The sequence below is a fragment of the Rana temporaria genome, chromosome 2 (genome assembly GCF_905171775.1).
Source record: "Rana temporaria chromosome 2, aRanTem1.1, whole genome shotgun sequence".
NCBI lineage: Eukaryota > Metazoa > Chordata > Amphibia > Anura > Ranidae > Rana > Rana temporaria.
The window spans coordinates 286,193,653-286,208,178 of NC_053490.1; the positions used below are offsets into that span (position 1 = coordinate 286,193,653).

General features: G+C 44.5%; 1 protein-coding gene across 3 annotated transcripts in view; it reads left to right on the forward strand.

The window, feature by feature from the left end:
- SRSF10 (serine and arginine rich splicing factor 10) overlaps window positions 1-14,034 on the forward strand; it is a 30,330-nt gene extending 16,296 nt beyond the window's left edge. For all 3 annotated transcript variants that reach the window (XM_040337186.1, XM_040337188.1, XM_040337187.1), the window contains 3 exons: window positions 2,309-2,471; window positions 2,564-2,611; window positions 12,207-14,034. In XM_040337186.1, the coding sequence (XP_040193120.1) occupies window positions 2,309-2,471; window positions 2,564-2,611; window positions 12,207-12,477 (482 nt within the window). In that variant the 3' untranslated portion in view covers window positions 12,478-14,034. The remainder of the gene's footprint in view (window positions 1-2,308; window positions 2,472-2,563; window positions 2,612-12,206) is intronic.
- Window positions 14,035-14,526: the final 492 nt, after the last annotated feature.

The following is a 14,526-nucleotide window of genomic DNA, read 5'->3' on the forward strand; positions in this document are numbered from 1 at the left end:
GCTTGCTGTATGCAACCCCACACTCCTGTTTGCCCCTCCTTTATTTATTTATTTTTTTGACCAGGAGGCAGGCAAAGTGCAGAGCTTTGCTCTTTTACAATGGGCAGATGTGTTACTTTGGCAGGAGAGGTATAATTTACATATAATATTTAGGAAATTATGTTCTCCCTACATGACACTGATTCTTGCATTTGATTACTGTATTTGCCTGTGTATAAGGCGACCGGGCATATAAGACGACCCCCTAATTTTAGTTGAGATTTGTTTATTTGACCCGCCTTCCTAGGCTTTCGATGCTTAATATTCCTTCTGGAGACATATTCTTCCTCCTTGCTGGAGCCAATCACGGCAAGCAATGTATTCTATTAAAGAATACAAAGCCTGCTTGGATTGGCAGAGGCTGTAACATCAGCCCACGCCTCTCTGACTCTCAAAGCCAATCCAAGCAGGCTACTGTATGTAGCTTGATTGGATTGGCAGAGGTTGTTACTCCAATCCGAGCAGGCTCTGTATTCATTTAAATACATCGCTCACCGGGATTGGCTAAGCAGTATATACTGTATGTAGCTTCGGTTACATACAGTATTACTGCACATCCAGCAGGCATCCCAGCAGCTGACCTGGCGTATAAGGCCCCATGCACACGAGAAGCAATTACAAACACCTCTAAACTCACGTTTTCAAAGGCAAAAAACGGCGTTTAAAACGCCTGTTTTTGCCACAAATTTCGCTGCGTTTTACCGCGTTTGTGGCTGAAAAAAAAAGCTTCTTAACCCAAAATGTTGCGTCTGAAAAAACGGACATAAACCCAACTGCTTTAAAACGCCAAACGTGATTGTGTGCATGGACACATAGGACAACATTAAATGTGTTCAGGGGCAGTTGAAAAAAATCCCCAAATGCCCCTGAACTCGAGTTTAGCAGCGTCTCGTGTGCATGGGGCCTAAGGCAACCCCTGCTTTTTGGCCATTTTTTTAGTGTAAAAGGTGGTCTTATACGCCAGCAAATACAGTATGTATATTTATTTTTTTATCCCTGAGTATATCCTCATATTTGGCTATGATGACACATAATTGGCATGTGAACATTGTAAAATTAAAATGGTTGGTTTATTGGTGTCCCTAACCTAGATGCACTTTTAACGTATTCTGCAAAATCTGTTTGTAGGATTGGTACACACCGCTGTTTTTGCTTGAATTTTTAAATTAACCAGAATGTTCAGGAGAATTCACTGCTTTCAATAGGATTTGTTCGTACAAATGCATTGCTGTATGTTGAGTTTGGGGGGTTCCTCAAACTGCATTTTGCCATTCAGTTTAATAGCATGCATTGTTCTGGTCTTTCTGGTTTGAATTTCAAAATGTAGTTCGCATGTAGATATTACAGCAAAACATTCAAGGGGAAGATGCTTTAAGGGCTGGGTTCATACTAAGATCTCATGTGGCTCACAGCAGGGGTCTGGTGCATCCCTGTTCTCTGTTTTCATTGAATCAAGCATGAATTCTGACCTGAAACTGAGCCAAAGACGCAGAGGAACCTTGTGCAGCTCGCTCTGTAGCCGCCAAGGAGATTTGAGAGCCGGTCACAATCTCCTGTCATGCAAATTGGATGCAGAGAAACCCACATTCAATCCGCGCTAGTGTGAACCCAGCCTAAAAGAGCAGATGCTCATCTCCTAAAAATACTAGCTCCCATGGTCTCATGTTTCAGTGAAGTTACCACGTTGTCACAGATGCAAAACATGCAGATCAGTTCCTGGTTTTAGCTAATCTGTATCCCCCTTTCCAGGTCATTATCTCCTGAATGTAAAAGGCAATGACAGCCTCTAGCTCTCAGCATATGTTTCTTTGATTGCATGGAAGTGTCCACTCCATTGTGAAATGGCTTTAAAGTCTTACTCCATGAGCTTTAAAAAAAAAAAAAAATGTACCCTTGAAAAGGCTACATGCTCCCTATGTCTAGAAGTGCCAGAATATGGTGTAAATACTTGCCTTATTCCTCACACCAGCAGGGTCCTTAAATTTAGTGCTTTAACCAGTCTCCTGCAGCCTTCTCTGTAAGCTGTACTGGCTCGCACGCCAGCCGCCATGGCCTCTGTATATTCATCCTGAGGCTGTGCCCAGAGACTGGAGCTATGGCCAGAGGAGATGGCAGGGGTGTAAGGCAAGTACTACGGCCAGTACAGTAACCCCTAGCCATAGCAAGCATTTAACCTTTTCAGGAGAGTACAATTCCTAGTACCGGGCTTTCATTTTCTGTAAGTTTGCTAGTTTTTCAATTTTAATTTTTATCCTTCCACTTTTTATAGCACCCAATCAAATGAAAACCAAGGAGGGGCGGAGCTCCTATGGTTCTTCACGTTATGATGATGATGACAGATCCAGACGCTCTAGAAGCCGCAGTTATGAGAGGCGAAGATCCAGGAGTCGATCTTATGACCAGAACAATGAGAGATCCTACAGTCCTAAAGGGTAAGTCTTCCATGCTTGTATTATAACTATCTTGCTGTAAAAAATTCCTCATGGTTTGTATTCACTTGCCCCTTTCTCTCTTCCCCCTCCAGAAGATCTGATGGACCACGCCGTAGCAGAAGCCGATCACATCGTGGCAGGTACATATCTTTGCTGTTCTGAAAAGTTTAATTTTGTCAATTGTCTAGTAGTCTACAGATATTACACAGTATGGAGATGGAGTATGGTACTTTACATTTAACTTTTCATCCATTCTTAAATGACATGCCTTCTGCTAGTCAGTTTATCATTTTGTTTAGTAGCTTAAGTGATCTTGGTTACACTCCTGCACATTCTTTACTGTGGTATGGTCATTCTAGTTGCTACAAGTGGAGTAGGCATTTGTTATGGGATAATGGTATATATTGGCCTATGAATGATAAAACTAAGGACATGTTTTTGTATCTATTTACACAATTATATTTTACAAAAAAAAATATTTCTGTAAACTAAAATGCATTTTAGTGTGTTTTCACGAAAATATTGCAAAAATATGCAACATAAATTGCAACTACCGCCATTGCGTCCCCTGCTTTCAGAAAATATATACAATATGTCAAGTTTAATGATCTAGCAAAAAATGGTGGCAACTACAGTACCTGCTACCGAGAATGTGTTTTTAGCACGACGGCATCGCGCTGATTCTCGGCGACAGGGTGCCGACATCTCGCGCTTGCTGGAATAGTAAAAGCACATTCCAGCAAGCGCGTCATAGAAGCGACGAGAGATCCGACTTGGATTCCCGCCAATTCTACACGTGTGCGGCGTTTGTTATGAATCCTGAGGGGGACCCCCCGCCGGTTTTTAAATAAAAATCCGGCATGGGTTCCCCCCTCAGGAGCATACCGGGCCCTTAGGTCTGGTATGGGTTGTAAGGAGACCCCCCCTACGCCGAAAAAACGGCGTAGGGGGTCCCCCTACAATCCATACCAGACCCGTATCCAAAGCACGCTACCCGGCCGGGAAAGGAGTGGGGACGAGCGAGCGCCCCCCCCCCCCCCCTCCTGAGCCGTACTGGGCTGCATGCCCTCAACATGGGGGGGGGGGGGTTGGGTGCTCTGGGGCAGGGGGGCGCACTGCGGCCCCCCCCAGAACACCCTGTCCCCATGTTGATGAGGACAGGGCCCCTTCCCGACAACCCCGGCCGTTGGTTGTCGGGGTATGCGGGCGGGAGGCTTATCGGAATCTGGGAGCCCCCTTTAAAAAGGGGGCTCCCAGATACCGGCCCCCCACCCTAAGTGAATGGATATGGGGTACATCGTACCCCTACCCATTCACCTGGAGGAAAAATGTTAAAGTTAATAAACACGACAAAAGGGTTTTTAAAATAATTTATTAATCTGCTCCGGAGGCACCCCCTGTCTTCTTTAGCTCTTTTCACCAGGAGGGGGGGGCTTCTTCTTTAACGTCTTCGGGTGGGGGCCGCTCTTCTTCGTCGCCGTCTGGTTCTCTTCCACCGCCGGGGGGGGGGTCGCTTTTATAAAAGCGCCCACCCCCCGGCGGGTTTCCTCCGACGTCTTCTGCGGGGGGGGTGTGCTTCTCAGGGGGGGGCTTCTTCCGCTATTCGGGGGGGGCTTCTTCCGCTATCCGGGGGGTCTTCTATGTTCGCCGCTGTTGGCTCGGCGCACCCCGGTTCTTCCTCCCGCTGTCCGGTGCCTTCTCCTTCAGGGCTGAACGTCTTCTTCTTCTGTGCTGTGACGTCTTCTTCTCTTCTCTTCTTCTGCCTTCTCCCGATGTTGACACGTCGCCTCTTCTCGCTGCAATGACAGGTGCGCGGTTTGCATCTGACATATATATAGGCCTCACAGTTCCATCATGCTCCGGTACCTACCCACGTGGGTAGGTATCACATGGGTAGGTACCAGAGCATGATGGGACTGTGAAGCCTATATAAGTCAGATGCAAACCGCGCACCTGTCATTGCAGCGAGAAGAGGCGACGTGTCAACATCGGGAGAAGGCTGAAGAAGAGAAGACGACGACGTCACAGCACAGAAGAAGAGCGCCAAGTCAACAGCGGAGAGCGGCGAACATAGAAGACCCCCGGAGAGTGGAGAAGACCCCCCCCCCCCCCCCAGATAGCGGAAGAAGCCCCCCCCCTGAGAAGCACACCACCCCCCGCAGAAGACGTCGGAGGAAACCCGCCGGGGGGTGGGCGCTTTTATAAAAGCGACCCCCCCCCCCCGGCGGTGGAAGAGAACCAGACGGCGGCGAAGAAGACCGGCCCCCACCCGAAGAAGCCCCCCCCCCCCCCCGGTGAAAATAGCTAAAGCCCATATCAATTCACTTAGGGTGGGGGGCCGGTATCTGGGAGCCCCCTTATTAAAGGGGGCTCCCAGATTCCGATAAGCCTCCCGCCCGCATACCCCGACAACCAACGGCCAGGGTTGTCGGGAAGGGGCCCTGTCATCAACATGGGGTGGGGGGGCCGCAGTGCGCCCCCCCTGCCCCAGAGCACCCAACCCCCCCATGTTGAGGGCATGCAGCCCGGTACGGCTCAGGAGGGGGGGGGGGCGCTCGCTCGTCCCCACTCCTTTCCTGGTGGCCGGCCGGGTAGCGTGCTTTGGATACGGGTCTGGTATGGATTGTAGGGGGACCCCCTACGCCGTTTTTTCGGCGGGGGGGGGTCTCCTTACAACCCATACCATATCTAAGGGCCCGGTATGCTCCTGAGGGGGGAACCCATGCAGGATTTTTATTTAAAATCCGGCGGGGAGGTCCCCCTCAGGATTCGGCGCTGGCTCCCGCGATGGGGCTCGTAGGTGGTCAATCTCGCAGAGAAAGGGAGCGAGATTGACACAATATCGCGGTCACCTACTGTACGTGTGATTAGTCTAGTGAATGGACATTGACAAAATTATGCAAAGATATCTCCAGCTAACCTCATGTTTTTATAAGGGCCTGCCTGAAATGGTGCTACTGTACTGGTGTGCTGCCTCAATTTTCATTGAGATGCTGCGTGCCCTGCCTTTTTTCTCTTTATGGGCATAACATTTGAAGGGCAACACCTCCAAACTTGCTGTAACCACTGCTACATTGTGCCACCGTTAGCTGGCTTTTAAGTGCTTAACTGTGGCTTTTAAGTGCTTAACACCAAAGTATTCACAGCTGTGGATGTTGCAGGTAGCTCCCTGAGGATGTTCGCATGCATGGCTAATCCCAAGAGCAAGGAAAAGGTCAATAACTTGCTAGCTTGGCCTAAGTTCTTGTCTTTATATGGGGGGGGGGGGGGTAATTTGGTGTGTATGTGTGTTAAAGCGGGGGTTCACCCTGTTAAAAAAAAAAAATGTTTTTTTTTTATTATTCCATTACTTTCGGCATCGTAGCGCGAGCTACGGTATGCCGGTCCTAAATTTTTAATCCCCGTACTCACTGTGCTATCGTTGATTGAAGAATCCGGGGAATGGGCGTTCCTATGGTGAGAGAAGGTGATTGACGGCCGGCCCTGGCACGTCACGCTTCTCCGGAAATAGCCGAAATAGGCTTGGCTATTCACGGCGCCTGCGCATAGCCTGTGCGCAGGCGCTGTGAATAGCCGAGACCTACTCCGGCTGTCTTCGGGGAGCGTGACGTGCCAGAGCCGGCCGTCAATCATCCTCCCTCTCCATAGGCACGCCCATTCCCCGCGGGAGTCGGATTCTTCAATCAACAATAGCACAGTGAGTACGGGGATTAAAAATTTAAGACCGGCATACCGTAGCTCGCGCTACGATGCCGAAAGTAATGGAATAATGGGGTGAAGGAGGGTGAACTACCGCTTTAAGGCCCTGGCTCAGGTGACCATCGATAGGGGTGGGGCCTGCCTATCGATGGTCACCTGAGCCGGGGCCTTCTCTGCACATGTGCACACACACATTTATTACTGAGGGCATACAGGAAAGTCACCACGGACCACTTAGGCTTTGAGGAAGGGGGTATGCCCCAGAAACGCATCAGCCGTCCAGATGTCTAAGGTTCCTCTGGCAGGTGCCGCAAGGTCCAGTCCAGCTGTCTGAAAATCGCTTACTCAAGTTTTCCTTGTGAGTAGGACTATTGCTTTTATTCTGTTTAATAAAATTTTAAGTGGTAATGCACTAGGTCAGTGCGCCATCCTTTCTTTTCTTTTTGTCTTTAGCTATATGAACACCCTTTGTTCTGTGGAGTCCGCAAGACTAGACTTTGCTGTGAGAATACACTGCAGTACCTGGTTTTGGTGAAACACCAGAGCGCAGGAGGATTTTGTTTTACTGGATTCCTGAAAGATGCCTGCAGTTACAGGCATCTTTCAGATATCCTCTTTTACAGCCAGCAATTCCATTCACGGTAATAACAATCCTAGCGGCTGTTCAGCCGCTTGATCGTTCTTGCAGAAGGAGATATTTTCTTCCCACTCGTCGCCTATGCGATTGGCGAGCTGGAGAAGGAACCGACCGGTGACTGCTGTTGATCAGAGATTTCCGGTGGGCCAGATGGTCTTCAAAGTCTCTGTTTGGAGGCTGGGTGCAATGTTGTGGCGTCATGCCGGGCCTCTGCATTTGGAAAAAATGCTGTCGCCTTGGTTAGGAACCCGAGGGGTGTGTTTATTTTTATTTTTTTAAATAGAACAATGAATATTCCTTGTAAAAGGAATAAAAATGATCAAGGAAAAATGTAAAGCGTCAAATTAAAGCTTAGTTGCTCGCAGAGGCGAACACATACATACGTCACGCCTGCATATGTAAATGGCAATTAAACCACACGTGAGGTATCGTCACAAACGTTGGAGCAAGAGCAATTCTAGCGCAAGACCTCTCTACCTCTAAACGGGCAACCTGTTAAGGGTTGCCTATGGGGATTTTTAAGTAACGAGGTTTGGCGCCATTTCACAAGTTTGCGCAAAGCGTGATGTGTAGGTATGACAATGGGTTTCTAGTTACTCGGCGTAACCTCTTTCACATCATGCGAAAAAGGTTAACGTGTGTGTGTGTGTGTGTGTGTATATATATATATATATATAACAGAAACGTATATAGGCCCCAAGGGGGCAGTGAGCGGAGTTTAAGGTGCAAAAAATCTAAATTGATTATACAAAAATACACAATTTATTGATGCATAAACAGTATAAAACTACTTGTACAATTGGGGTCATAGATGGGGCAATGGTTATATTACAAAATAATGGTTGCCTCTACATGTTTCACCACAAAAGTGGCTTCTTCTGGAGCTTTTGTAGGACCTTTTATTTTAAAACATTACCAATAAAACAAAAAAATAACATTTTAATTTTAAAACGGATACATCCATTTAGGGAACCCCAAAATAATAAACTATACAACTCTATTGAACAACAAACTGAAATCTTTTAGGTAGAAGGAAGTAAAAAAAAAATGCTTGCATAAGTGTGCACATCCTTAAAGTGGATGTAAACCCCAAATGTTTTTTTTTTTTTTTGTCAATGTAGAGTAAGATTTCCTATCATCTGTGCCCAGTCTTGCCACACACTTAATCCAGTTCTGAGCAATCCTTTTTTAATGTTCAGTGAAAATTAAGACTTCCAGATAAAACCCTGTCTAAATACAAAGTCCTTTCCTCTCTCCTTGCTTTGAGTGACAGGTTATTTACATATCTAGCTTGGACATGTTTATCATATGTTATGTTTATCATAATATGAGGTGGTCCACAGTATAAAACGTGAGAAATCCACCCCTCCCCCACATAACATGTCCAATCTAGATATGTATATAACCTGTCACTCAAAGCAAGGAGAGAGGAATGGACTTCGTATTTAGACAGGGTTTTATCTGGAAGTCTGTTAATTTTCACTGAAGAACAAGAGGATTGCTCAGAGCTGGATTAACTCTGGGTGGCAAGACTGGTACATCCACTTTAAACTAATGCTTTGTTGAAGCACCTTTTTGATTTTATTACAGCACTCAGTCTTTTGGGTATTGGTCTATCGGCATGGCACATTTTGACTTGGTAATATTTGCCCACTTGTTGCAAAAATTCTCAGAATCTGTCATTGTTGGGGCATCTCCTGTGTACAGCCCTCCACAGAGAGGAGTACGGACGCTACAGAAGTGGTGGGCTTCCAATCAGGATTTGCATACGCAGCGGGAAGAGCACTATGGGCTCTCTACGGGCCTGTGTTCAAATTCTTGGTGGCTGCGGGGCACTACTTGTGCTAGCCACCGCTCGAGATTAAAATGCACTTATGGGGCTCACCACATCACCAAGTTACTGCAGTGCTGATTTGTCTGTGGCTCTCATCTGTCATGCTCAGTATCCTTTTGTTTGACATTTTGGCAAATGAATTTATAGGTACCTAGTGTGACTCGCTAAAACAAAAAGCATCTGGTTGTCAAGGACTGTTTGAATCGCTACAATTTTTTTTAATTGCTAGTGATGGCAGAGATCAGGCCTGACTCCACAAACGCTGTTTTTGTGTGTTGTGTATCTACTGATACTGCGCTTGCTTGGAGAGGACTGAGGGGCTGGCAGATTTCAGGGCTGATCCTTCTAATGCCGTGTTTTTGTGAACACTATTGGATGAGTGTTGGTGTTGCTGACAAAGGGTTCAAACCTGACACTGTCAGTGTCACGGGTGACGCCAGTTAACGTCAAACACAAATACAGTGATCAGAAAAGATTTGTACTAATGACACTGACTGAGTGAAAGGGTTAACAGGGTGATGAGGGGGTTAAAACTTAAATTCAGGTTACCCACCATATATTCTCAAACGCCATTTTCCATCACAAGTGACACCAATAGTGACCAGTATACAAAAGCTGTACACTGTACTTGGTGACACTGACAGAGTAAAAGGGTTAAAATGGGGGGGGGGGGGGGGCTGGGTGTAATCAAGGGGTTAAATGTGGCTGACTTTGTCAGTGTAGTGCTTTTACTTACAGTAGATGATCTCGCCTCTCCTGCTGGAAACGAAAAGGGCTCCAGGATAGGAGATTGCATAATTTCCTGTACTTACTTTGGCCCAGGACAGTCTGCCATTCGTCAGAACCGATCATCTGGTCCAGGCCATAAATCATTGGCTTAAACCTGATGACCAGTTCTGAATTGTATCCGATCGCTGCGGGGACGACTCGCATGCAGATACATGATTTCACACTGCCATGCTGCCCTGGAGTGGTCTGGAAATGGTTTAAGTAATCTTCAGATCCTAAATGTTTAAATGTGTGCAGCTTTGGCAGCGAAGGGGTTAAAGTATCTTGACTCATTTTTCATTTTGTGTAGGGGAAAATTAAAGCCCATGTCAGGTTTTTGCCATCTGTGTTCCATTGGGGAGATAACCTTTACCATGACCCATAACCAGCAGGAAGTGAGAGAAATCTGCTAGTCACAAAACTCATAAATGGGTCTCCTTTAAACAATCAATGGCAGGTAATCCAGCTATTTCTTATTGGCAACTCGGCACACTTGCTTCCAGGGAAACGACCTCTCAGCTTTTGCTCAAGATTCCAGTGCATGTAAATGATAGATCATAGTGTTCTCTGTATACAAAATGTATTTAAAGCTCCCTGAAAACAAATCACACTTACAGGATAAAAACTTTAAAACCACATGTAAAAAATCCACAATAGTGCCGCCGTCTTACACACTTGTGTCACGTTATCGGCTTCTTCCCGCTAGACGCGTATTGGCTAATCGCCTTCCTCGGTAGAGTTGAATAAAGGAGGAGACTGTGTGAACTCAATGGGGGAGATCTGTTTATGAGTTTTAACTCATCTGGGAGGTGAGCGTGCAATTTTATCGGTGGTGGTGTGCACTCCTTTTAAAGACTAACCCCTTCAGTTGTGGATTAGCTTTGAAACGCTGATCATAAGAGCCTTTATTCAATTTAATTAATGAACTATTTATCACTCATGTTTTGATTCATGATTATATGCACTTTTATTTTATTAGATATTAATAGTAGGGCTGTCCTGATACCGATACTAGTATCGGGACCGATTCCGAGTATTTGCGGGAGTACTTGTACTCCTGCAAATGCCCCCGATGCCAGATCCGATACTCGCCGCCGCTACACCGCATCCCCGCTTGGTTAATACGGGCGGGAACATTACAGCTTTCATTTGAATAGCTGTAGTGTTTCGCGCCGCGTATAGACACTCCCCCTTGCTCGGGTGAACTGTCCAATCCCGAGCAAGGGGGAGTGTCTATACGCGGCACGAATCACTACAGCTATTCAAATGAAAGCTGTAATGTTCCCCGCCCGTATTAACCAAGAGGCGGTGCAGCAGCATGCAGGTAGGGGGGACATGGATTGGCTGCATATGGGGGGGGACATGGATTGGCTGCATATGGGGGGCATGGCTGCATCTGTGGGGGGACATGGCTGCATTTGGGGACACATTAAAAAAAAAAGTATCGGTACTTGTACTCAGTCCTAAAAAAGTGGTATCGGGACAACCCTAATTAATAGGTTTATACACAAAGCGCTACATCTATTCACTTTAATTTTTGCAACCATTGTGGTGTATCACTTGGAATGTTCAGCAGCTGTGCATGTTTATAGATTAACACTAGGATTTAGTAGCACCATATGTATAGCAATTTTTGGCGCTGATTGTTTTCATTTATATGGTAACCAGAATTGCTGTCTCTGCTGGTAAACACTGTATTCCTGTTCTGGTGGCTATGCAAAATTTTCTTTTTTTTTTTTTTTTTTCTCATTGATAGTTAACCAGGACTTACAAAGGCAGAATCCACCCAATAGGGTGGACAGACGGCAATACAAACCTGGTGTTCTAGTCCCTCCAATGTAAAACACAAATGGCATTTAGACATAAGTTTGTGTCCCTAGACAAGACAAACTAGGATTTATTTTAGTTAGCCATAAATGTTGTTTGAGTTCATTACAGGGCATGGGCCTCTCCCATTTATTATGCTCTTGGTTCTACTTTTCTCCAAACTGAGGCATGTTGGGAGTAAGAGGGGTTATAGCAGGCTTTTTCAACAGAGGAACCCTTGAAATAACTTTCTGGCCTCAAGGAACCCCTTCTAAAAAGGACTACAAGTCAACCCTTACAAATAAAAGGATCAGTAGTGGTATTGGTAGAAACTTATCTGAAATGGCTTAAGGAACTCCTAACAAGTTCTGGCGGAATTCAGGTTTAGAAACCCTGGGCTAGTTGACTATATAGGCTCTTACACAGGGCTAAGGACTTTCTGCCTCCATCTTACTGCACTTGGACCTGGTAGTTGGCTGCTTGGGCACCCAGCGCTGCATTGTGCTGGGAAGAGGGGAGTGTCATGCTCTTTATGTATCAAATAGTGGGAAATGTCTCATCTTTGTGGGGGAACTTGTGTTTTGCAAAAACAGAGAAGCTGGTCGGGGTGCAAATAAAGTGAACCTGTTGGACAACTGCATAGGGAAAGCAGAGGTACAAAAGTTTTTTTTTTTTTTAGTTGGTAATTCCAGCTATGGTCTTGGGTCCCATGTACGTTTTTATTTACTGCCCAGGGCTGGTCATCCGCAGATAATCACTGCAAGAGAAATTCGCATGTGAATGGCATAGAATAGCTGCTGGTACTGTCGGGCTTCCACTGCTTATAAAGGGATGTCTCTGCCCACGGCTAATTTGAGGAACCCCACTGAGTCTCCCAAGGGTCATGACAAACTGCTCCTCTTGCAAGTGTGCATGGGGTCTTGCTTATTTAATGGTAGCTATCGGTTATATTCAATGCACTGTGAGTTAATGGTATCTTTCTTTCTTGTAGATTTAATCGGCGGCAGAGATCACAATCAAGGTCCAACAGTAGGTCTCACTCCAAATCGCAGCCAAGAGAGGAAAAAAAAGAGAGGCGTTCTGAGTCTAGATCGCATTCAAAATCTAAAGCAGATGGCAAACACAAAACAAGTTCTAGAGTGAGCAGGGAGACGAGAAAAGAAGAACATGAAAGATCAAAGTCTCCATCCCACTCAGCGTCCAAGTCACGGTCAAAGTCAAGATCCCGATCTTGGAATAGTCATAAATCCAGTGGTCATTAATGCTTTTTCCCCCTGAGCAGTTTTATCCATAGAAATGTGAAGGGTTTCTTCTTTTTTTTTGTTTTTTGTTTTTATATGAATTTTGTTAGTGCTACACCTAATTTTATGTCTGACAACAAATGATCAAAGTATTTTAGGCCATCAGTCAAATTAAGCAATTACCTAACTAATGCAAACAGTCTGGTTCTTTTAGATAGGGCCTTTTAAACTTTTTATACAGCGGTCAAGTTCAAGGTGTGATGCCTGGAGTTCATCTAACTGTATGGCGCTGAAGATGTTCTAAGGCCTTACAAGTTTCTCAGTTTGCTAGTAACTATGCTAGTTTGCTAGTACTTGAACTGAAAAGATTCTACAACTTTGCAATTTGGGGCTTCTAACCTTTTCCTGCCTTGCATTTATAAAGGGAAATTATGTATTTTCAAAGCTGCAGAAAGACTTGTATTTTGCTTTATGCATTGGCAATCCACAAACATCTTTGTTAAATTGAAGCTGTATATTTTACAGCAAGTTTGGGGCAGGAAACCATTTGCTTTGTCATTTGTAATTTACATTTTGAGAGCCTATTTTTGTGACCAACAGTATTGAGACAGTTTTTTTAGACTGGCTAACTGATCTATCTTAGACACTAGTTTCAGCATCAATTGGGTAAGGTTTGCTTTTGTTCAAAACCTTGATCTTTACCATGCAAGGAAATGTAACTGTGATTTTAGCAGCCCCTTAACCCCCATCATATACTACTTGCCCTGCTGCTGTCTGGAGTAGTGAAAAAGTTCCAGAACAAATGGTTGGCGAGTATTCATGGCTGAGAACTTTCAATTGCCATTCACAGAAGAGGGGGGAGTGAGTCGATATATAGTTATCCTTATATCTTCAGAAAAGTTTTCATACGTGGTGCCTGGTAGTTTAAAGGTGTTTTTTTTTTTTTTTTTTTTTTTTTTTATTGTACCCAATGCGCTCGGTTTTTCACAAAGAATGTTTTTTTTTTTTTTGCTAACATTCTGACAAAACATCTGCTAGGAGTGCCCCTGAAGAACCACTGTTGGTCAGAAATAAGTTAGTAGTTCAGTTACAGAATGAATGGACATGGAGAGGTCATCACTTGGCTTTTTGTTTGTTGGGACTCAGCGATTTAATTTCACTTGCTGACACTTAGTCTAATGCATTTTATGTTGTGAAGTGTTGAGCCCCCTTGGGATCTAAACAAGTTGGGAAGACCCGGGGGGCTTAATAAGTCAGGTCTCAAAGAGTACATTTTTGGATTATAGCCCACAAATTTGTAGATCAGCTTAGTTCTGTTGGATTGCCCCTATGTTCTTCAAAAGCACACTTTTACAATCCATTAATTTCATGTGTATACTTGGGTGTATATTTTATGTATGTATACATTGTAATAACAATGTTTTGTCAATGAATGATTGTGGCACACTAGTGTCCGTCCTTTAAGAAATAATCAAAATAACGCCCTTTGACTCTTATGCATTTGCAGGCGCTTCAGGTGACCTGCGGTTTCTTGCATTTGAATTTTTCTGTAGGTTATTAAATAGTGTTTGGTTACAATTTTTGTACTGAAGTATTTTTGTTTTTGGATTGGCAGTTACTATTATTTACTATGCAATCATTTATGTGCATGTCTTAAAAGTACATTTCATGTGGAAACTACAGTTTTAGCAGGCGATATGTTGAATTGAAATTTGTATTTCTTTTCTTTATAGAGGCTGACAAGATATTTTTGTGTTCTCTCTAACCAATGCTGTATTTAAAAAAAAAAAAAAAAATTGGTTACACTTTGAAAGGCTAAGATCTTGTGCTTGCTGTACATTTTGGCAAATAAACTGGGGAAAATTGGCATCTTTAGATTTTTCTTCATTTTGGAGAGCTCAGAGTTCTTGGATGAATGTGTTAGACTTTTTTTTTTTTTTTTCTGAGCTAAAATACGACCCATTATTTGTAATGTGCCTATACTCGCAGGCACGTAAACAAGTGGCATGCATCCTACAGTAAAAAAATAAATTTTATTACATTTTCAAGGGTTTCATATTTAAAGTAAAT